This window comes from Lynx rufus, unplaced genomic scaffold (assembly GCF_022079265.1).
Source record: "Lynx rufus isolate CCGP_SWC_20201006 ecotype Redwood Valley unplaced genomic scaffold, mLynRuf1.p SCAF_17, whole genome shotgun sequence".
In the NCBI taxonomy this organism is placed as follows: Eukaryota; Metazoa; Chordata; class Mammalia; order Carnivora; family Felidae; genus Lynx; species Lynx rufus.
Window position 1 is genome coordinate 13,678,944 of NW_025814831.1, and position 23,576 is coordinate 13,702,519.

The window sequence follows — 23,576 nt, forward strand, 5'->3', positions numbered from 1 at the left end:
CCCAATTTCGATCTTTATGTCCATCCTGCTGCTGAATATACAGGCAAGAGCAGAGATTTCCTCACTGAATCCCTCTCTGTTTTTATTTTACTCCTTGGGCTAGGAACTGCAGTCATAGAGCTTCAGGAAAACTAGCAATCAGTTTTCATTGACATTGGGAATCATTATAATACATTTGTTCTCTATGCTATCTAAATACCATAATCTTATTTCTTCTAACTTCACACATTTAGGTACCAACTAAATTTATTTTTAATGGAAATTTTGTATCATTTCCATAAGTGGAGAACACATACAGATATCATTTGCCATAAGTAGAAAGAATCTATAGAAATGCAGTGAAAATAGAACAATGCTGTAAATTCTAGCTAAATATTCTATGAAACTGAAAGCCCATTAGCTTTCTTCAGAAGGGAAATTTTGTTATCAAGAAGTACAAAGCTCTACGGGCACCAAATGAACTTTGTGTTTGCCTTAATCAAAGGGATTTAAAGATCAGAGAGAAAGAAAGAGACTTTCTTTTCTGTACTACTTAGTGTAAATGTGCCTGTAGCGTGCTTGAGGGAAACACTGCCATATATCCTGTTAAAGAAGTTAGTCATTTCTTTTGTTTGCAGTTAACAAGGCAGCTAGTATAATGCTGTAACGTGTCATAGTGTGTGCTTTTACATTCTCACTCATAGTAAGTGATCCTTATTGTATGTACTTTTCTCACCAGGATATTTTGCTCATCAACCTCATTATAGAACATATGATTTGTGATACAGACCCTGAACTTGGAGGAGCAGTCCAACTTATGGGCCTGCTTCGAACTTTAGTTGACCCAGAGAACATGTTAGCTACTGCCAATGTAAGCCACAGGCATTTTTCTCGTTTTCATACTAGTATATTGTTTATAGCTGGTAGGAACCAATGCCGTTAAAGTTCATGGAAGTGTTTTTGATTCCTTAGAAAACAGAGAAGACTGAGTTTCTGGGTTTCTTTTATAAGCACTGTATGCATGTCCTCACTGCTCCTTTACTGGCAAATACAACAGAAGACAAACCCAGCAAAGGTAAGATAATGCAGGTTGGTAGTGAAGTTCTTTGTTCTTGAATTCTGAAATTCAGAGTTGATGTAGAGTAATAGTCTTTAAAAGTTCAAGCCATTTGGATACATTTTCAAAAAAGGTGCTCAAGGTAAAATTTCTTTAAAAGTGCTATAATTGAAGACAATAAAACGTAATAGGAGATAATTGTTGCTTTCAGAATTTGAAAAGTTTTTAAGGCAATATTCATATTTTTTTATTTTTATTTACATAGGTTAAAAAATAGAAGGAAGTAATTATGAACAAAGTAATTTTGTTATTTGCACTCCAGATGTGCAGAGCAAGGCTGTGCTCACTATTAAACTCTTTCTTTCCATTTGGGGATTATTCATATACTGATGACTCATTATTTCTGCATTTCATTCCTTTAGCTTGCGTGTGTGTATTTCAGAGAGGTTTTTTTTAATTTTTTTTTTTTAATGTTTGTTTATTTTTGAGAGAGAGAGACAGAGCATTGAGCAGGGGAGGGGCAGAGAGACAGGGAGACACAGAATTGGAAGCAGGCTCCAGGCTCTGAGCTGTCAGCACAGAGCCCGACGCGGGGCTCGAACTCATGAACTGTGAGATCACGACCTGAGCCAAAGTCGGACACTCAACTGACTGAGCACCCAGGTGCCCCCAGAGAGTAGTTTTAGGATGTTCAAGGGAAATCCTTTATTGATGTTTCGAGAAGATGATTTTGTTCTCGATGAATTATCAGTACAATATAACTTACCACTTAGAAAATAAATATTAAATTTAGTTTTTTGTGACTCTAGGATTAAGTCTGGGAACATGATAATTCATTTTTCTGTCTACTTTATTTGTACTAGGTAAAGCTTAACCTAGTTCCAAACACATTTATTTAGTTATTTAAACATTTATTAAAAACACATTTATTTAGTTTTTTTCCAAACACATTTATTTAGTTCTTTAAACATTTATTAAAAACCTGTTGTGTGGAAGTTACTGTGCTATATATAATCTTTAGGGGCTAAATGGGGGAAATGAAAAAAGTAAGTAAAATACTTCCAGAAGCTTTCTGCCTGGTGAGGAAGAAAGATAAGCCAATGATTATAACTCAGTGTGGATTCATCCTGTGTAATAAAGGAGCCACAAAACATAGTGGAATCACAGGAGCAGAGAGAATAATTCCACCAAAGACCAGATGGTATCTTTCAAGCCCTCCTATGCCATGTGTACTGTCCATCTTATGAGGGATGTGTTAAGACATGGTAGAGCATTCTTGCACCTTGGAATAAAGCAGATCTAATAGATTCATGTCTCATCTCTGCCTTGCTGTTCATACTTGGGTTTTGTGAAACAAATTCCTCTTAGAGTTGCTGAAGAAAATGTAAAGCACAGTTCTTGGCACATGGTAGGATAGGAATCCATTGTTTGTTCCCTTTTCCTTAACTTGAAATTTGGGGTTGGGGCACCTGGGCGGCTCAGTTGGTTAAGCATCTGAGTTGATTTCAGCTCAGATCACAATCTCAACGGTTTGTGAGGTCAAGCCCCCTGTTGAGCTCTGCGCTGACAGCTGGAAGCCTGCTTGGGATTCTCTATCCACCACCCCCCCTCCTCCCCGCCAAGTAAATAAACATATAAAAAATAAAATTTTGGATTGATAGGATTTTACTTGATTGGAATTTAGATACTTACATTTGGAAAGGAAAAGAATATTAGTCATTAAATATAATCGTGTTTTGTTTTTAGATGATTTTCAGACTGCCCAGTTGTTGGCACTTGTACTGGAGTTGTTAACATTTTGTGTGGAGCACCATACCTACCACATAAAGAACTACATTATTAACAAGGACATCCTCCGGAGAGTGCTAGTTCTTATGGCCTCAAAGCATGCTTTCTTGGCATTATGTAAGTGTTACTTCTGGTAGAATTAGTTATTATTGATATATTATCATGTTGGTACCTTTGGGTCTTAACTGCCTAAGAAAAGATCATGGATTTCAGGTCAAGAGACCTACATTCTAATAGGAAACTACACTGATTATATAATTTCACCACATTTTGAGATGATTTTCCTCATTTGCATATTTCTCAGTTATATAAGCAAAGGGATTGGTGTGCATCTACAAAATTAATATTAAAGTATTCCATTATTAAAATGGCACCTTAGATCATTTTACCTCCGTAACTTTTTTAGGACTGCATTACTAATTATAAATTAGGCGTTCCTGGGTCTCACACTAAATCATGAAGAATATTTTTGTAATTTGGAAATTTATAGCTAACAGCACTGACTTCCTAAAACACATTCCGAGTTACAAAATGCCCAGCACAAATGTCTGTAGATGGTCCATTCATTGACTGCACAAATACTTTTTTCTCATGTTTATTTCTATTTGACAATATAACATTTTTTTAAACATATAATTTATTGTCAGATTAGCTAACATACAGTGTATATACCGTGATTCATCACTTTACATACAACAGCCAGTGCCGGACAGTATAACATTTTATTACCTCTGACAATTCAGAGCGAGAGGGGCAGACTTCAGAGGTGACCAGATCCAGGCTGTGGTCTATTTTTGCACAACTTACAAGCTGAAAAGTGGTTTTCATGTTTTTTAAAGGGTTGTTAAAAAAAAAAAAAAAAACGCTACAGATGCCATACATATGTGGCTTAATAAAGCCTAAAATGTGGACTTGTAAACCTTTATGGGAAAAGTTTGTCAGCTCTCTTAGAGCAACACATGGATTGTTCTTAGTTGTACACGTTTTTCAAAACTTAACTGTTAAGGCCCTATTTGTTGAAATAAAACATGTTTCAGAATTGCAAATAGGTTATTTGAGAATGTACTTGATCATGTAGCAGCCAGCCTTTGGTAAGTTGACAGACCAATGTGGGGGGGTACCTTAGAGGCTCGATAAAATGTCTGCTGGTAATTTGTCTTTTGGTTTTTATGGGTAAGTTTGGTTGTTTTATCATTGTTTAAAGGCATCACAGTCATTCACTAATTGAAGGCCTGAATATATGTATATACATGTATATCCATTTTTTGCTATTTTTTTAACTACTTTTACAATTTTTTTACTTAATAGATTTTTAAAATATCCTTAACATTATAAGAACATTATTTTTATAAGGATGTGTCTGATGTTGATTTGCTCTACAATATTTTATCTTTAAAGTAGTAAGTAGAAGTACATTTCCTTCTAAAAACATTAAACATTTTTATCAGGGTAACCGCTAGTTGACTTAGTTTTTCGGGCCAATGTACACACAGCAGTATGGACTGAGACTACACGTAGTCATAGCATATTTTCATTTTTCAACTTTCAGATATTTAGTAAAATTAGTTTCTGTTGATTGTCCAGAAACTTTGATGCTACCCTTGGTAAACTTTTTCAGCCAAAAGTAACTCGGAGCATGTGTGGCATTAATCTAGACTGCTAAGAACAACAAAAAAATAAATGGGACAACAAAAAAAACAAATGCATTATTTCAGTCCTGCCTTACTAATGTACTATCCATGAGCTCAGCATTTGCAAAAGAAGGGCTTTTTAAACTCATTCACTTTCCTTCTATACCAACCACAGCAAAAGTGAGAGCCCCCTGACTAAATTGAGAGTGAATTCATAATGAACACTTCTTTCGTGTTAAAATAGAAGGTTTTGTTCAAGTGCGGGGAAAGGCAGTTTAGGACAGAATGGAAAAACTAAATAAATGAGTATGTTGATCATTTATTTCAATAAATGTATCAAGTACCTACTATCCTATTTTGTCAGTACTAAGCTCTGCATTTTAGACATTTGTCATCTGTGAGATCAAGGTGAGTCTTAAAATTAATGGCATGTTGTTGTGAATGATAGTTTGGTTTGGTTTTCTTAGAGTAGAAAAAGTTTCTTGTAATCAGTGGCATCTTAGACTTGATGAAGTATGCTAAATACCTGGTACAAAGAAAATGAAGATGATTAAGACCTGGACTCAGCTGTCAAAGGGATCAGAGTTCATTAGGAGATAGTCCTGTAAAAATCAAAATACAATGCCCTAAGTACTATATTGAGGTGTGTTTGGAAGCATAGTGGAAAGAATTTATTCTCCACGAATGAGTCAGATCAGGAAAATTTTGCAAAAGAGGTAAACTGGGTTGCATTGGTCATGGGAGAATGTGGCATGCTTGGTTGAACACACAGCTAATGTGCAGATGTGGGGAAAGTGTGACATGTTAATGGTTTGGTGTAGGTAGAACACACGAGTCCAGTGGGAGAGTGGCAGGAGAGGGATAAAAAAGGCTTTTGGTTCGCAGTTCTTGATCTCATTATTTTGCTTGCAGTATCATCAAGAAAAGGTCTCAAAATTTAATGAGAACGAGGAAGAGATTTCATTTCAGGGAAGGTTTGTATTGTAGGAAAATCTTAGTTATGCTTTATTCTTCGCATTTTCCAAACGGAGTTAGCATTAAACCTAACTCACTCTCAAATTATTCTCCGTGTGGCTGTCTTCCCAGATTGAGAACGTGAGTAGTTTCTGGAAGAGGATGCCAGTCATAAGGAATAAGCACTCTAGGACTGGCTGTAGAGTATAGAGTAGGAGTTTTTGATCGAGGATTTCTTAAAGAACGAAGTATAAATTTGAGGAGATGTAGAACACTTTCAGTCTGCTAACATCACATTGAAAGAAAATGTTAGGTACAGTGTTCATTATAAGTGAATTTAGACGCCAGATTATAAGGACAGCAGGTAACGAATGAGTGGTTAAATGTAAACAAGTTGGGAACTTCACCGAACTTGCCTTTTTTTTTTTTTTAATATCCGCTGCTTATTAGAAGGCTTTTATCCTAAAGCCAACAAATCGGTTCTGTAGGGGAGACCAGCAGTCCTTTCACAATGTAGGCCTTTATAGGTTAGATATATACATAGAGCAGTTTTATCCGTCTGATTTCCTTGGTTTTTCAGGGTTCATGTCTAGTTTTTTTGTTAAAGATGTGGACATCTATAAAAGGAATGAAATAAAAATGTTACTGTAGATGCTTTATTTGGCCATCATTAGTTACATATGAGGCAAGAAGTCTCAACTTGTGACACGAAATCTCCCGTTGTGTGAGGTGAAGAGGAATGACTTTAGAGATGATTGAAACGAAGCACCAGAGATTCCTGGAATGTTGATAAAGTTTAGAGGGAAGCATGGAAGCAGAGTGCACTTTACATCGAAAGTCCTCCAGTTACGCCACTGTGGCCTCTCCCAGAAGCTTTCTCTAATTTACTCTGAGCAACTTGACTTGATAGAACTCACTGGTAAATTTTTGAAAGCAACCTTTATTCAACAGCAAGTAGTGGTTGGATACTCTTGATGCAGATTTGCTTTTGGGGAAGACTTTGAGTGGACGTGACCCACTTCTGGATATAAATAAATGAGGGCAAATGGAAAGGAGGAACAAAACAAAGACCAGTAGAACCGTCTTCCATCTACACCAGCAGTTTCTGGACAGAACTGCTCTTGAGGAAATAGTGGTCCCACTGCACACCTCGGTCTTAGTGAATTCTAGGAAGGGAGTTTCTTACCAATTACCTAGGAACCGCACGCAGACCACAGGGTGCAGCTAGCGTGTGTTATGGTAGGACACAAGTCTCCACAAAGCCTGCAGAGTTCAGAGTACTGATTCTTGAAACAATAGCTCGTGCCTTAATTACTAAAAACAACATCTGGCCTGAGCTCCAATGGATTGTTTTTTATTCTGACAAATGGAACTGCCTCACTAAGTTCCTTTGTCAAGTGACATCACAAAAAAACCAAACTCTAAAATCACTGTTTTGGGAAAATAAACCCTTGTTAGGCTTGACTTAACATACAGGTGCCTCTTACTGTTTAAAATGTCTTAATTTCACCATGCTTTTGTATTTGAAAATAATTCAGTAGTTGAAAAAAAAATGCAATTACTCTTCTATACATTATTTTGAAATTCCCTGCCCAGAGTGTCACTTTAGAAAGAGACACTCTTCAATAAGTTGCATTGTTAAGGCAGTTTATAACCAGCTTGTACCTAAATGGGCATTCACTTGTGGACCTCTTTTCTGCCAACTAAAGAAAAATTGAGCTGCTTTACTCCTCTGCCTTCCCACCCAGAAACCGTGTCAGCATGGTTGCCTGGCTACCTGCTCATGAAGGACTTGATTAATAACAAATTGGCAATTTAACGAGCCACTTCCATGATCTCCAAAGAAACCAAAATACAAACACAATAATTAATCTTGCCAACCGAAGACGATGTGACTGCATGAAGTGAGTATGCTTTTTTGAACTGTTTACAATAACTGGGGCATTAACTTACTGATAAACTCCATTTAGGTAAAGAGGGTTTGTCTAGCTGTCTGAGTATATTTGGATCTTGACGAATGGTGACTTAAGTAACTCCCCATACCTCAAGATGTAAATATACCTTTTAATCTGTAAGTTAAAGCCTAATTAATTGTAAAAAGGAAAATTAGGAAAAAAAGTTAAAAAGCATACTCGCTGCAATAAGCCTAGAGGACCACGTTTTAAAAGCAACATTCTCTAAATTTATTTCAAAATTATGGGAAGGCAAGTTATGGGTCATGCAGAGTTTTGTGGGTTTATAGTAGTGCTCCTGACACATTGACAGATCAGCCATCGTAAACCCAGAACTCTGATGCAGAATAGTAAGAGTGTCCAAAAATAATGAATATCAAATTATACGTGGATTGCCCTAATAAAACAATGGTTTTTGTTGTTTTCAAGGTGACTGTAGAAGGACATATTTAGAATTTTCTCATCTTTAGTATAAAGCTTAATTCATTTGTCAGCCCTGTTTTAGCTCTTATTTTAGATGTGAAGTACATTTTGGTCATTAGTAGGTTCCAGAATTTTTCCACTCTCTGAGACTTGTGTTCTATCATGACATACACTATTTCCAGAATACATTTTTCTGGTAACCCTTTTGTGATCCCTGTTCCTTAGGTACATACTTCTGGAAGCGGTAACCTAACACTGCACGAAGAAATATTTATTACACAGGTTTTTTTGTTTTGTTTATCTAAAATATGGAAGTGGGGTATATAATTTGAACAACGATGCCTCTGTGTTTCAGGTGCTCTTCGTTTTAAGAGAAAGATTATTGGATTAAAAGATGAGTTTTACAACCGCTACATAATGAAAAGTTTTTTGTTCGAACCAGTTGTCAAAGCGTTTCTCAACAACGGATCCCGCTACAATCTGATGAACTCTGCCATTATAGAGATGTTTGAATTTATTAGAGTGGTAGGTTCTGTATTTTCCAGTTAGAATTTTGGTTTTAATTGAGAATACTGAATATGCATTATTGATATTGTGGCTTGAGATTATACTTGGAGAAAATTTTAAAAAGAAAACCCATGTAACCAGAAGCTTGTAAGGGATTCAGTTCAAAGTAATACAGTCTCTCAGCAGCTGTGAATCCTTTACAGGATAGTTTGACGACTGATTTAACACCGTCATGGTAATCATTTTAAGAAAGTAGAATTAACAAAAACCACATCAAAACTTTGAGGGCTTCTGAATTGTGACTTTTCCCTATATACTTTCAAAGAACAATTTCAGGGGTGCCTGGGTGGCTCAGTTGGTTAAGTGCCGACGTCAGCTCAGGTCATGATCTCACAGTTTGTGGGTTTGAGCCCCGCGTCGGACTCTGTGCTGACAGCTCAGAGCCTGGGAGCCTGCTTCGGATTCTGTGTCTCCCTCCCTCTCTGCCCCTCATCCACTCGTGCTCTGTTTGTTTCTCAAAAATAAACGTTAAAAAAAATTTAAAGAATAATTTCATTACAGACTTCTGAATCTTTAGTAATAGAGTAGGCTAGTGGTTCTCAAACAGTGTGTTAGAATTATCTGTGACATGCTTTAAAATTATGGTGAAACATACATAATGTGAATTTACCTTTTTAAAAAAAATATTTGAGCATGTGTGCAGCTCATGACCTGAGTTGAAACCGAGTCAGGTGCTTCACCAACTGAGCTGCTCAGAAACCCCCAAAATTTGCCTTTTTAAAAAGCGTACAATTCATCGGCATTAAGTGCACTCACACTGTTGTGCAACCATCACCACCATCTGTCTCTAGCACTTTTCTGTGATGTGCTGATCCCACCCCACACTTACTTAAATTTAAGAATCATCTGGGGGTGGGACCTGGGCATTTCCTTTGGGAAGACCCGTTAATTCTGAGATACACCAAAAATCAGAGACACTTTGGTACGTAGCATAGCCAATTATGCCCATTTTCAGCATTTGATTAAGACTGGCTTATAATTTTATGAAGTTCATCTGTTTGGAGCAGGTTATTGAATTCTCTACAATTAAGCCTCCTCTCAGCAAAAGTAACATTTTCCTATTGTATGTTTTCATTATAATTCTTTTCTGTAGGAAGATATAAAATCATTAACTGCTCATGTAATTGAAAATTACTGGAAAGCGCTGGAAGACGTAGATTATGTACAGACATTTAAAGGATTAAAACTGAGATTTGAACAACAAAGAGAAAGGCAAGATAATCCCAAACTTGACAGGTAAACTACTACATTTTTTAAACTATTCATTCAAGTTCGACGGTGGTGCCTCTTTCTGGCCTGGCTGGGGGAGGGAGGGATGGGATAAGCGGGAGTTGTAGTTTTCTGCAATGGCCAACGTGAATGTTGTCCTGAAGGTGTAGGTGGATATTGGCTTGGTCTTGGACTCTTGTTTAGGCATTTATCAGACTAGATAGTAAAAAAGAAAACCCAACACTTATGTGGCAGTGGGGCTTCATTGATTTGCTTTGAATTACTTTGTTACCAGTTACTTAAGAAATCTTGTATATTTTTCTAAATGCATGAATTCACATACTTACGGTAGATTTTAAAATCCACGAATTAGGATTAATTCCTGATGTTAACAAGTTTAACAAGTGATCCATAATACTAGAGATGGTGGACTTTTTCAATCATATATGAAAAATCTGGTTGGGTAGAGTCTGGTTCTTCATTAGCCTGTGTATAAATCTGTTCTCTCCTTGCTCTGTTAAGACGGTCTAATTCGGAGCACCACTTTGAAGACTGTCTAAAGGAGTCTGTGGAGGAGTCGGTTTACTTTCTTCTCTTTACTCCTAGCATGCGGTCCATTTTGAGGAATCACAGGTATCGAAGAGACGCCAGAACACTAGAAGACGAAGAGGAGATGTGGTTTAACACTGATGAAGATGACATGGAAGATGGTGAAGCTGTCGTGTCTCCATCTGACAAAACTAAAAATGATGATGATATTATGGATCCAATAAGTAAATTCATGGAAAGGAAGAAATGTATGTTGAAAAGCTGGGCAAAAATGACAGCTTTCCCACCCTGGTTTCTTTCTCTCTTTCTTGAGAAAACGAGTATCTACTTTGTGTCGTGTCCTAGATTTCAAAGACTTAGTTGCTTTACAGAATGTGACTTAATGGCTGGGGGTGAAAGCATGGACTAAATTTTCTTAATTTGACTTGACTTAGGAGAACTAGATTATTTCGGGAAGGGTGGAAACACTGGATACAGAAGGAAGGTTTCATCCCTTCTCAGTAGTGTGTTGAACATGTGTTTTCCCCCAGCAAAGGAGTAAGCTAGGAAGTTGTGTTTAGTGCCACCTCATTTGGGGGGATTAAAAAAAGACAAGTATGGGTGACAACTATTGACAATATTCTTATTTTTAGTAAAAGAAAGTGAGGAAAAAGAGGTGCTTCTGAAAACGAATCTTTCTGGTCGGCAGAGCCCAAGTTTCAAGCTTTCCCTCTCTAGTGGAACAAAAACTAATCTCACCAGCCAGTCACCTGCAGCAAATCTGCCTGGTTCGCCGGGATCCCCGGGATCCCCAGGATCTCCAGGCTCTCCTGGATCTGTCCCTAAAAGTACATCTCAGACGGCAGCTATTACTACCAAGGTACATTTTGACTTCCAGGCCTTTCTCATTTAATCTGGTTCAACAGTAACTGTGACTGAGATTTCCTTTGGGTACTGTCTTTTGGAACTGATCAAACCTTTCTGAACTAGAGGGAATGAATAATCCTCCCACTACTACCTGAACGTATGCAGAACTTGAGCAATTTCTGAAAGTTTTTTATGACCAATACCAAAGTCTGAATAAATTATTTTGGTGGTTTGCGTTTTAGAACTCCGGTTCAGATTTGTTTCAAAACATACACAAAATTTTAAAGTTATTCTTTATCAACTTTCCCAATTAACACCCAGATAAAGACTTGTGTGGAAGAAAAATAAATACCTGGACATTCCCAACACTATTTTTCCAAGCAAGGTATATAAGAAAGGATCAAAATTTTAACACCAAAAATGTGGACAAGACATAATCTTAGGATAAAAACCTATTCCCTGGGTCACCTTATGCTGCCCAGGACTAGCAGACTGGGCATTTGGAATTCGTTGATCTAAATTGGGAATACAGTGCCCCACCCACAGTTGTTTTTTCTTTGACAATTGCACGAGACCCCTAAGGGCTAAGAAGTGAATCTGAGAGATGCTGAAGTGAAGGGACCACAGAGCAGTGGGACTTCTTCCACAGCCTCCTAAATAGAGCTGCAGTGGTTTCTGGCAAAGGCACGGGTCTAAAAGGAAGCTGGAAGGAAAGGCAGACTCCCTTTCCTAACTTCTAATGGTCTGCCCTCCTGGTCTGTTGATCTTCTGTAGTTTGTTAATGCACTATTAAATTTTAAAACATTTTTTCAATTCAGTAATTACTGATTCCATCTCCTGGGTGATTTGTTAGGATTATAGACTAAAAATTTTATTACGGAAAACTTAGGGAAAATACAGTGAATTTCAGTTGCATCTAATCTCACGTAACCACACAGTATATTGGGAGGGGGGAATCTGTATCCTTTATCTAGACTTAAAATATGTGCTGGAAATGTAGTTTAAAAAAAAAAAATAAACCTTATTTCCGAACAGGGAGGCCTCGTGGGTCTGGTAGATTATCCTGATGATGATGAAGACGATGATGAGGATGAAGACAAGGAAGACACGCTACCGTTGTCAAAGAAAGCAAAGTTTGAGTCCTAATAATGGCAACTGCCTCTGATCAGTACCTGTTGAGAAAACTGGTTCTCTACCCCTCCCCCCTACAAAATCCACAACAAAGCAGTGGTCTCTTGTGAATGACTGATCCAGATCAGCCTCCCACACTTGACTTCTGCTCATCAAGTGCCAATTCAATGGAGCAGGAGGAGGGGATATTATACATTTAGGGGAAAGACTTAAGCCTTTGAGCTCTCCAGCTTGGACCACACATTGCCCTTTTCTCAGGGAAGGAAATGGAAACAAAAAGCCAACAGGGCAGGGGTTTTGTAAGTGGAACTCTGGATTGACTGGTCAGTTGCTACAATCAGAATATGCTTTCTCGGACCACGTTTGAGACTCAGAAGAATAGGCTCTTGTGCCCTGATTCTTCACTAGTTAAGAATGCCAGCAGTTTCTTTGTATAAAGAGACCTGCCTTTAAAATCATACATTCTGAGCATTTTAGTCAAGCTACAACAGGTTTGGAAAACCTCTTTGGGGGAGGGGCGAATATAAAGTTTCCTCTTTTTTATCTGTTCCCTTTGCCCTTCAAACTGCAGATTTTTTTTTTTTTTTTTAAGTGGGGATTTGTCCCTACTTGATTAAAGATTGAGTGGAATTCTAGATGTGGTCATTTGTGTCATAATTTTTTGGTTTCATTTTGTTTTTGATTTTTTTTCTCCCCTGAGTGTATGCTTAGTTGTTGAGTATATATATTTGGGACCATTAAAACTTTTTTTGATGTAATATAACCTAACGTTGTGCTGGTACCTGTTTTACCATGTGTAATTTTTGTTCTACATCACAGTTCTTAATTTGTTTAGAGTTTTATGAAAGATGGTATAGTTTTTATTGACAAAAACAAAGTAATCTTACAACTATGTGCATACAAAAGCAATACTATTTTGTGACTAAATATTTTATATTAAAATTTACATCAGCAACTGTCTTGAGAATTCAGGGAAATAGAGTGGAATTTAAAATTTCAACCATTTTGTTAAACCTAGAAACGTGAAATTAGTATTCCAAAGAGATTCTGAAATTTCATATCTTGGGAAAATGACGGTACATTAAATCTAAATTGAGGTTGGATGATTTAAAAATAACATATTTGACTTTTGAATAATAAAAAGAAAAGTGAAGAGTAAGAGAAATTGTATTAGTTGTATGTTTCTTTTCTTTTTTTTTTTTTTTTAACTACTCCCTTTGGAATACCAGCTGGAGTTGTAAGTGGTGGTCCCTAAATAAATACGTGGCCAAAGGACCATCAGCTATCACCTTAGTGCAACAGTATTTTTAAATAGGTTCCTTTTATTGTCGTAGGTGTTAAAATTCTTTTAAGGAAGTGAAAACATACCTTGACATCACGTACCCTCACTTTTTTTTTTTTTAAATAAGCTTTTAGAACTTAAGAATGGGTTTACAAATGTGAATAAAAATCCATATCCAGGAAATGATACTATTTTAAGTATCATACTTTTAACTGAGTTAATCTAACAAGCACTGTGTGCTTCTACTCTTTTGCTTAGCCCTCAGTAAATTCTAACATGTGGTACCAAAAACAAGGTTATATTTAATAGTTGGAAAGAAAACCAGGAAGTGATAACTTGTTACAGTCATGAAACAAGTTTTATTGTTGGCTGTTTTTTTAAACAAATTTTGGGTGCATAATTAACTATAAGCGTTTAAGTGTATTTCACTACAGTCTAGAGATACTTCGGAGACTCCAGTTCTGGCTATTAATAATTGAAGTTAATCAAGTTACCTTATCAATAAAGCAAAGAAAGATCTTAAGTTTAATTATATTACGTCTTCCTTTGTTACCTAGCAAGTCCCATGTTTGTGCCTTAACCGTACAGTTTAAACTCACTGCTGGTTGGGCTCCTGGAACACTTGTCTTGGTGTTCTCACAGCTCTGAGTAGAGGGGAGGAGCGCCCCATGCTTTCATAAATTCCGGTCCAGTAGTTAAATTAACTATTGGCCCTTAACAGGTAAGAGATACCCCTTCATTGATGGATAGCTGCATTTTCTCAGCTATTAGCAATTACAGGTACTGAAGCAGAAAACTGACACCAACTGCTATAATAGAAATTAGTTCTAAAACAGCTGGTCACTTTGCAGAGGGAAACTTAGCAATAAATTGCTAGAAGGACAACACTTGAATTGACAGGTCCACCTGACTCAAAAGCCTGTACTGTTGAATAGATACGGTCTTGAAAATAGATGTAAATATAATGGTGTGAAGTTAGAAATTCTTATTTTCCATTTTAATGATACCTATTGGCTCTTTTGCTCATTTTGCAGTGCTTAAAATGAAAAACAGGGGCGCCTGGGTGGCGCAGTCGGTTAAGCGTCCGACTTCAGCCAGGTCACGATCTCGTGGTCTGTGAGTTCGAGCCCCGCGTCAGGCTCTGGGCTGATGGCTCAGAGCCTGGAGCCTGTTTCCGATTCTGTGTCTCCCTCTCTCTCTGCCCCTCCCCCGTTCATGCTCTGTCTCTCTCTGTCCCAAAAATAAATAAACGTTGAAAAAAAAAATTAAAAAAAAAAATGAAAAACAAAAATTGCATTTCTGTGGGGTGATTTCCCAACAACTTCTGAAAAAGACTTACAATTAACTGCATGAAACACCTTGATATCCTGTCTGGTCCAGAAATGCCACCCTGGCTTTTTTTTTTTTTTTTTTAAACAGAATTGAAGCCTGATAGTTTTTTCCCTGCCTGACTACACTCAAATCTTGCACATGATTTTCTCTGGAAGTCAGTTTTTGTGAATTTGGAAATGAAGGAGAGAAGTATGGAACGGGGGACACATTCCTCCTACTTTTGTCCTTAAGCAGTAGTCTTCGTAAAGTTACCAAGATAAGAATAGAATAGCAAGCAGTTGATATTAGAAGATCTCTTTAAGTGGAAAACTTTTCAGTTTCTCAACAGAGTTTTGGTATTTATCATAACTGTTTAAACAGCACGGTCAAAATCACTTTTGGAGGAAAATTTAGGACCTTCAAAATTCTTATATATACAAGGTTATATTAACTTTTTCTGCCATAATATCCATTTTGAGCAAGAGGATTATAAAAACAAATTTGTATGGGCTGGATTATTGTCTGCTGTTATACTGGGACACTCAGAGAACACAGGGAAATGGGGAGATAGTATATTGTGATACCCAGTATAAACTGGTAAGCCAGTTTGATTCCTTTCTCTGCCTTTCATCTTGGCTCCTGAGAATAGTTCTGAAAGGAAACTGTAGAGCGCCTCTCTTCAGACAGATAAATGTCTAGTGGAGTCAGATGTCTTGGTCCTTAAAATAGCTCTGGTTGGAGACAGAAGTTTACTTGACCTTTTTGCTGTCCTAGGTTAAGTTCTTCCATCGACTCGTAGGGAACACTGATTTCTCCAACATGATGCTGAATGGGTTTTGATTTAAATTCTATTCCTACTATTCCAAAGACACTGCTCTAGTGTAAGTCACATTCTACCTACAAATTTGGAGTGGACCCTTGTTCCATCCTTATGTATATTTTTTAAAGTTTATTTATTTTGAGAGAGAGCGAGAGGGGCAGAGAGAGAATCCCAAGCAGGCTCCGCATTGTCAGTGCAGAGTCCCACGCCAGGCTCGATCTCACGAACCATGACATCATGACCTTAGCCAAAATCCAGAGTCAGATGCTTAACTGACGGAGCCACCCAAGCACCCCTCCATCCTTATGTTTCTTGACACTTAGGTCAAATCTTTAAGCACGTGGTGTTAATAGAGGCCAAGGTATGGAGAAGACCGTGGATAGTAGCAGATGCTCTCTTCCTTTGACAGCTCCCTTGTTTATCCCTTAAATGCTGGGATTCTCTACTGCCCCGTCTTGGGTGCTCATCTTCCCAAGCTCCAGCCAGGGCATGTTAATGTCCCTGTCCAATCATGCTGTGCCCTACAAGACTGCCTAATCTGTCATGTGCCCCTTTGAATGTTCTTATTGCTTTGCCTGCTGATAAACTTATATTCATCTTTCAACCTTGGGAAGTGTGCTCCTGACACTACTCCTTCCTTGAGGAAGGGGTTATATCCTCTTCAACTTTGTTTCCATAGTACCTAGCAAGATACCCTAGCCCACAGATGGCTCTCCAAAACGTTTACTGGGTGAATGAAAGATGGAGTAAGGTGCACACAGATTATACACACTGGGGAAGTCTTTTGGCTGATGCCCTTACGTAGTTACGAGTCTGACTCCTTGACCATGAGATTCCCACTCTGTGGATATAAGGGGAAGACTCGAGACCTCTGTCCTGTCTCCTGTCCTGCCTCAGGTTAGAAATACCAACAAAGGGCTATCTCAAGTTCACAGAATTACCCTATATTGAGTTATTTCAGCAACTCCTAAAATTCTGTTTAGGCTTTCCTGGTCTGTTCATCCCTGGCTCCAGCACCTTTAAGTCATTCTCTCTCTTACTGGTCTTTCGATCATAGATCTTCGCCTGTAAGTACAGACCCCTGCCTTTTATCACTGGACCAAGCCATGAGCTACCAATTCCAAACAACACTTGCCTGTTGGGATGGAGTGTTTATTAAGCCTCATTCTATTAAACTTTTACATCTTGGCATATTTCCTGGAACGTGAGATCCTAGAAGGCGGGCCCCAGATTTATGCGATTCTCTCTTGTGCAGCTATTAGAACACAGATGGTAGGTAGACGGCACGTAGGTCAGGCAGATAGATTTCCTATGTAGGATTGATCAACTGATACTTCTCAGTAACTTGATAAAAGGGATTCCTTTTCTTTATTTCTTAAAGAATAATTCATTTTAGATAAAGAGCCTGAAAAATGTGATCAAAAATTGCAGCACTTAATTTTATCACCAAATATCTTTCTACAGGAATGTGTTTCTGTTGCCTTACAGAAAAAAAAGCAGATTAATTTTACTTTAATGTTACTGTAATTCGTGAATTGCTACCTCAGGTGTTCTCATTCTAACTTGTAAAGCACTACTCTCGAGGAGCATAAGGAAATCATGAGACAGTTTATTAACCAGCCTCCAAGATGGTTCTGTCGGGTTTGTACTGTGAGGTAGGAGTTCCATCAAAACTAAGAGCCCAGAAAAATTTGGCCTTTAGAATTCCCAGGTGGCTTTCAAAAAGTTTAGGTAGGGAATGTGAGGAATTGCTATTAGTGAAAACCTTTCACCAAAGTCCACCCCCAAGCCCCTGACCCTGACCCCTTTTGAGACCTCAGGAAGAGGTCTATTCTGGAAGACCGTGATGGGGGTAGATAAAATAAAAGAGGCTGAAGGAGCGCTCAGGAAACCTCACAATATGTGCTCCATGCATACCGAGTGGTGACTAGATTCTAACAGCAGGTTTCCTGGTAGAAAGTGGTGAAAAGCCGAGGGCATGGACAAAGTACCTATGTGGCAACAGCATAGTCAGAAAGCTGTGGGTGTGAACAATCACGGTTATTCAGACCATGGGCAAGTTCCTTGAACCTTGGTTTCCCCGTCTGTAATGGGAGTGACTTCACAAGCTTGAGGACGGCAGAGCGGATGTGTACACGGACAGCAACTCCCACGGGCAGCTTTTCCAGGGACAGCAGCCATTTAATATGGTGCACTAATACAGTCCCCACCTGGAGGGAGATGGGCTACGGTGCGGACCTTTTAAAACCTGAAACTGCCTGCTTTTAGAAGTCGCTCGTAGTCTCTGCAGTGTAGGGACCAGTATACAATATACTAGTTACGATTATACATCCAGGGATGGCCCGGGGTAAGGAGCCTGGCCGATCTTCCCTCAAAAAGCAATTTAAAAATGGCAAAATTGTTACAGTCAACCATTTCAGGGCTTTCCAAACTAGCTGAAGACACGTAACAGACTGAAAAAAAGTTCACTCGAGAATCTTCAGACCGGTGAAGAGTCTGTGCCATTTGGACCTGTGGTGACTCATCCCCACCCCTGCTCCTCCCTCAGCTCAGTCTGCTAGGAGCTCTACCAATGCAGTTTCCTAACTGGAAGTGGCTCACTTGGAGTACAGGAAAACACACACGTGGTTGTTCACAGAAACAGGAGCTTGACCAAGAAAAATGATTCCGATTATTCAATTCAGAAATGAGAGACATTTGGTTGGGGCCATCGTTATCCACCTTACAGAAAGAAAAAGAATTAGAAAGGAATATTATGATTAACTGTATGCCAATACACTTCGGTAACTTAGGTAAGAATGGACCCAGTCCAAAAAGACACAAAACTACTGAAATTAAGTCAAGAAGAAATGGACAAAAATCTGAACAGACCGGTAATCAAAAACTTCCCAAGAGAAGTCTAGGACCAGATGGCCTCACTGGTGAATTCTAGCAAACATTTAAAGAAGAGTACCAATCCTCAAATTCTTCCACAAATTAGAAAAGGTAGGAACAACTTCCAAATTCATTATACAAAGCCAGCATTGCCCTGAAAGCAAAATCAGACAAGGACACCATAAGAAAAGAAAGTGACAAGCTAACATCCCTGAAGACCACGGATGCAAAAACTGTCAACAAAATATTATCAAACCAAATTCAACAATACATTAAAAGAATCATGCACCACGACGAACCTAGATTTATTCCAGGCATATAAGGGTTCAATATCCACAAATTCAATCAATGTGATAAATCAATAAAATGAAGGATAAAAATCATAGGATCAGCTCCGTGGATGCAGAAAAAGCATTTGACATAGTTCATCTAATTATGATAAAAACTCTCAGAAAAAATCAGGCATATATATATAAAGATATCCCAACATAATAAAGGTCATATATAACAGGCCTACAGCTAACATTCTTGGTCAATGGTGAAAAGCTAAAAGCTTTTCCTCTAAAATCAGTAACAAGACAAGGATGCCCACTCTTGCCACTGTTGTTCAATACAGTATTGGATGTCCTAGCTGAAAAAAAAAATAAGCAAAAAGAAAAACACAAGACATCCAACTGGAAAGGAAGTAAAACTGTCACTATTTGCAGATGACATGATATTATATAGAAAAAAATGAAGGCTCCACCAAAAAGCTATTAGAAGTACTAAACAAAGTCAGTAAGGATGCAGGATACAAAATCAATATATAAAGCTCTCTTACATTTCTATACGCTAATAACAAACTATGAGAAACAGAAATCAGGCTCAGGACCAAGGCAGAGCAGAGAGATCCTGAGCTCACCTCCTCCCGCAGACATGCCAAATTCTACGACTACACACACACACAACCACCACCTCTGGGGAGGAACCAAAACCAGCAGAACAGATCACACCCAACCAAGGAGGTAAGGAAAAGCCACGTGACACACCGGAGGGGTGGAGACACGGTTTGGTGGGGACCCGCACTGTAGGAACGTAGAGGCCCTCCCTAAGGAATGAGGGGTCTGGGCCCCACATTGGGCTCCACGGCCCGGGGACCTGCATTGGGAAGATGAGCCCCCAGGGTGCCTGGCTGTGAGAATGGAGGGGGCTTACTGTCCGGGAGAGGAAGAGCAGTGGGAAACCAAGACGCTGCTCTCGAAGGGCACGCCCACAGTCTCATCGCTGAGTTCCAGCAGAGGCAGCAGTCTGAAAAGCGCCTGGGTTACATGTGAAGGAAACCCACGTGCTAAATGAGGGCACTGTCAAAGGGGCAGGGATCTGCTGGAATGCTTGCTCCCTGGCAATGTGAGAAAAGTGGTGGGCACCATTTTGTGTTTTGTTGTTCTGTTTTGGCACTTACCTCCCACCCGGAGGCCCAGTGCCGGCAGGCGCCTTTTCTGAATGTCACCATCTACTGTGCCACCACTGCTGGCCCCTCCCAGGTGCTCCCCTGCGGACGTGCTCTGTCAACCCTGGAGCCCCTCCCCAGTGGCTCCCTACCCCACCTCATGTGCTGGGCAGGCTCAGCCAGCCCTAGAGCCCTTCGAAGCGCTCTTACCCCACAGCAACGTGCCTGCGGCAGTGGTGGCCCGGCCTCTGAGCCAGACAGGCCAAGGCCACACTCGCACACCCATACCACGTGCAGCCGAGCGCACAGGCAATCACTCTGGGGGACAACCCCACACACGAGTGAGCCTGCGCCAATGCCACCCAGCCACGACAGGAGGGTGCTTGCAGCCCACACGGACACTTCTATGGTGCCTGGTTTGGGTGACTGGGGCGGGGGGCGGGGGTTGTGTTACTGGGCCCCAAGAGACACCTTCTGCATAAAGCCACTCCTTCAAAACTGGGGGAAGTAACTGATGTAATACATTACAACACATAATAATAAGAGGATTGGGCAAAGTGAGGAGATGGAGAAAGATGTTCAAGATGAAAGAACAAGACCAAACCTCAGGAAAAAAGAAAAGGAAACAGATAAGGATGTTCAATGGACTTGAGAGAACAACAGATGACCACAGTGAGAACTTCAAAAAACAGAAAATGGAGAGCCAACCAGAGCTGGAGAATATAATAACAAATAAAAAGAAAATACACTAGAGAGACTCAACGGCAGATAAGAGAATACAGAAGAAGAGATCAGTGATCTGGAAGGCAGGGTAGTGAAAATCATCCAGGCTAAACAACAATAAGAAAAAAGAATATTAAAACATGAGGCTAGGTTAAGGAACCTCTGGGACAGCATCGAGCATACTAACATTCACATTATAGGGGGCCCAGAAGAAGAAGAGGGAAATGGGCAGAAAACTTAATTGAAGAAATAATAGCTGGAAAATTCCCCCGAACTGGGGAAGAAAAAACATCCAGGTCCAGGAAACATAGCCCCAAACAAGATAAGCCCAGGCAGGTCCACATCAAAATACACACAAAAACAGGACCCATCTGAATACTGCCTGCAAGAGATGCTTCAAACATAAAGTCTGATACAGACTGAAAGTGAAGGATGGGAAAAGATATTCCATGCAAATGCTAAACCTAGGTTAGCAATCCTTACATCAGAAAAAATAGACTTTAAGATAAAGATGATACCAAGAGACAATAAGGTCATGACATAATGATACAGTGATCAATCCAACAATACAGAAATTTAAGGTTTATGAACCCAACATAGGAACACCTAAATATATAAAGCAAATATTAACAGACATAATAAGGGGAACTCACTGTAATGCAATAAAAATAGGGGACTTTAACACCCCATTTACACCAATGGATAGATCATCCAACAGAAAAATCAATAAGTAAACGATGGTTTTGAGTGACACATTAGACCAAATAGACTTACCAGATATTTACAGAACATCCCATCCAAAAAACAGCAGGCCACATACCTTTTCAAGTGCACATGGAACATTCCCTAAGATTGAACACATGGCAGGCCACAAAACAACTCTCAATAAATGTGAGAAGACTGAAATCATACAAAGCATCATTTCTGACAATAGTGGGATGAAACTAGAAACCAACCATAAGGACAAACTGGAAAAACACAAACATGTGATGCTAAACAACATGCTATTAAACAACCATGCAATACATTAACAAAAAGGTAAAAACCATATGACCAGCTCAAAAGATGTAGAGAAAGCATCTGACCATATTCAATATCCATTCATGATTTAAAAAATTATCAGAAAAGTGAGTATAGAGGGAACACATCTCAGAATAATAAAGGCCATATAAAATAAATTATACCCAATGGTTAACATCATAGTCAATGGTAAAAAGCTTAAAGCTTTTCTTCTAAAATCAGATATAAGACAAGGATGCTCACTCTTGCTACTTTTATTCAACAAAGTATTCGAAGTCTGAGCCACAGCAATCAGACAAGAAATAAAAGGCATCCAAAATGGAAAAGAAGTAAAACAGTCACTAATTGCAGATGGCACGGTGCTATATATGGAAAATCCTAAAGACTCCATTAAAAAGCACCAGAATAAACGAATTCAGTGAAGTTGAAGGATACAACATACAAAAATCTGTTCATTTCTAGACACTAGTAAAACTACCAGAAAGAGAAATTAAGAAAGCAATAACATTCACAACTGTATCAAAAAAAAAAAAAAAAAAACCCACAAAGGGGCATCTGGGTGGCTCTGTCGGTTAAGTGTCTGACTTCAGTTCAGGTCATGATCTCATGGCTCATGAGTTCGAGCCCCGTGTTGGGCTCTGTGCTGACAGATGGGAGCCTGGAGCGTGCTTTGGATTCTGTGTCTCCCTCACTCTCTGTCCCTCCCCCACTTGTGCACGCACACGTGCTCTCTCTTGAAAACAAACATTAAAAAAAATTTAAAAACTCCACAAAACAACATAGGAATAAATTTAACCAAGGAGAAAGACTTGTAGTCTGAAAACTATAAGACATTAATGAAAGAAATTGAAAAAGACACAAATAAATACAAAGATATACCATGCTCATGGACTGGAAGAATACTGTTAAAATGTCCACAATACCCAAATAATCTACGGATTTAATGCAATCTCCATGAAAATCATCATAGAAAAGCAAATAAAAATCTCTTTGAGTTATCAACTCACACCTGTCAGAAAATGGCTAGTATCAAAAAGATAAGAAATAGTAAGTGTTGGTAAGGATGTGGAGAAAAGGGAACACTTATATACTATTGGTGGGGATACAAAATGGTACATTCACAATGAAAAACAGTATGGAGGTTCCGCAAAAAATTAAACACAGAACTAGCATATGAACCAGGTATTATCCAAAGAAAACAAAAACACTAATTCAGAAAGATACACACACCCCTATGTTCACTGCAGTATTTACAAAGCCAAAATATGGAAACAACCTAAAGCGTCCTTCCATCAATAGATGGATGAAAAAGATATGGTGTGCGCGCACACACACACACACACACACACACACACACACTGGAATATTACTCAGCCATAGAAAGTATGAAATCTTGCTATTTGCAATAACAAGGGTTGACCTAGAGGGTATTGTGCTAAATGAAATAAGTCAGACACAGAAAGGCAAGTCATACACACACAAAAAGATATGATTTTACTTCTATGTGGAACCAAAAAAGTAAAACGAATGAACAAACAAAAACAGACCAACTGATACAAAGGACAATCTGGTGGTTTCCAGACAGGAATAGGGTAGATGATGGGCAAGATTAAAAAGGCATTAAAGGTACAAAATTCCAATTATAAAGTAACTAAGACATAGAAATACAATGTACAGCACAGGAAACAGTTAACAATATGTACCAACTTTTTATGGTGACAGATGGCAGCAAGATTTATCATGGTGATCACTTTTAATATACATTAACGTTGAATCACTATGTTGTACACATACAGTCAATATTCTACGTCAATCAAAATGAAAAAAAAAAAGAGAAATTAAGAAAACCATTCCATTCAGGACTGCGTCAAAAAGAAAACACCTAGAAATAAATTTAACTAAGAAGGTGAACAACCTGTACGCTGAAAACTATAAGACACTGATGGAAGAAATTGAAGACACACATGGAAAAAGAAAGTATTCTGTGCTCATAAATTGGAAAAAATATTGTTAAAATGTCCACACTACACA

The 23,576-nt window shown here is 38.7% G+C and overlaps 1 protein-coding gene across 2 annotated transcripts in view; it reads left to right on the plus strand.

The window, feature by feature from the left end:
- Positions 1 to 12,721, plus strand: part of PPP4R3A (protein phosphatase 4 regulatory subunit 3A) — a 37,541-nt gene extending 24,820 nt beyond the window's left edge. For both annotated transcript variants that reach the window (XM_047080213.1, XM_047080214.1), the window contains exons 8-15: positions 719 to 850; positions 952 to 1,054; positions 2,783 to 2,941; positions 8,140 to 8,309; positions 9,445 to 9,587; positions 10,167 to 10,357; positions 10,742 to 10,968; positions 11,991 to 12,721. In XM_047080213.1, coding sequence (XP_046936169.1) covers positions 719 to 850; positions 952 to 1,054; positions 2,783 to 2,941; positions 8,140 to 8,309; positions 9,445 to 9,587; positions 10,167 to 10,357; positions 10,742 to 10,968; positions 11,991 to 12,101 — 1,236 coding nt within the window. In that variant the 3' untranslated portion in view covers positions 12,102 to 12,721. The remainder of the gene's footprint in view (positions 1 to 718; positions 851 to 951; positions 1,055 to 2,782; positions 2,942 to 8,139; positions 8,310 to 9,444; positions 9,588 to 10,166; positions 10,358 to 10,741; positions 10,969 to 11,990) is intronic.
- Positions 12,722 to 23,576: the final 10,855 nt, after the last annotated feature.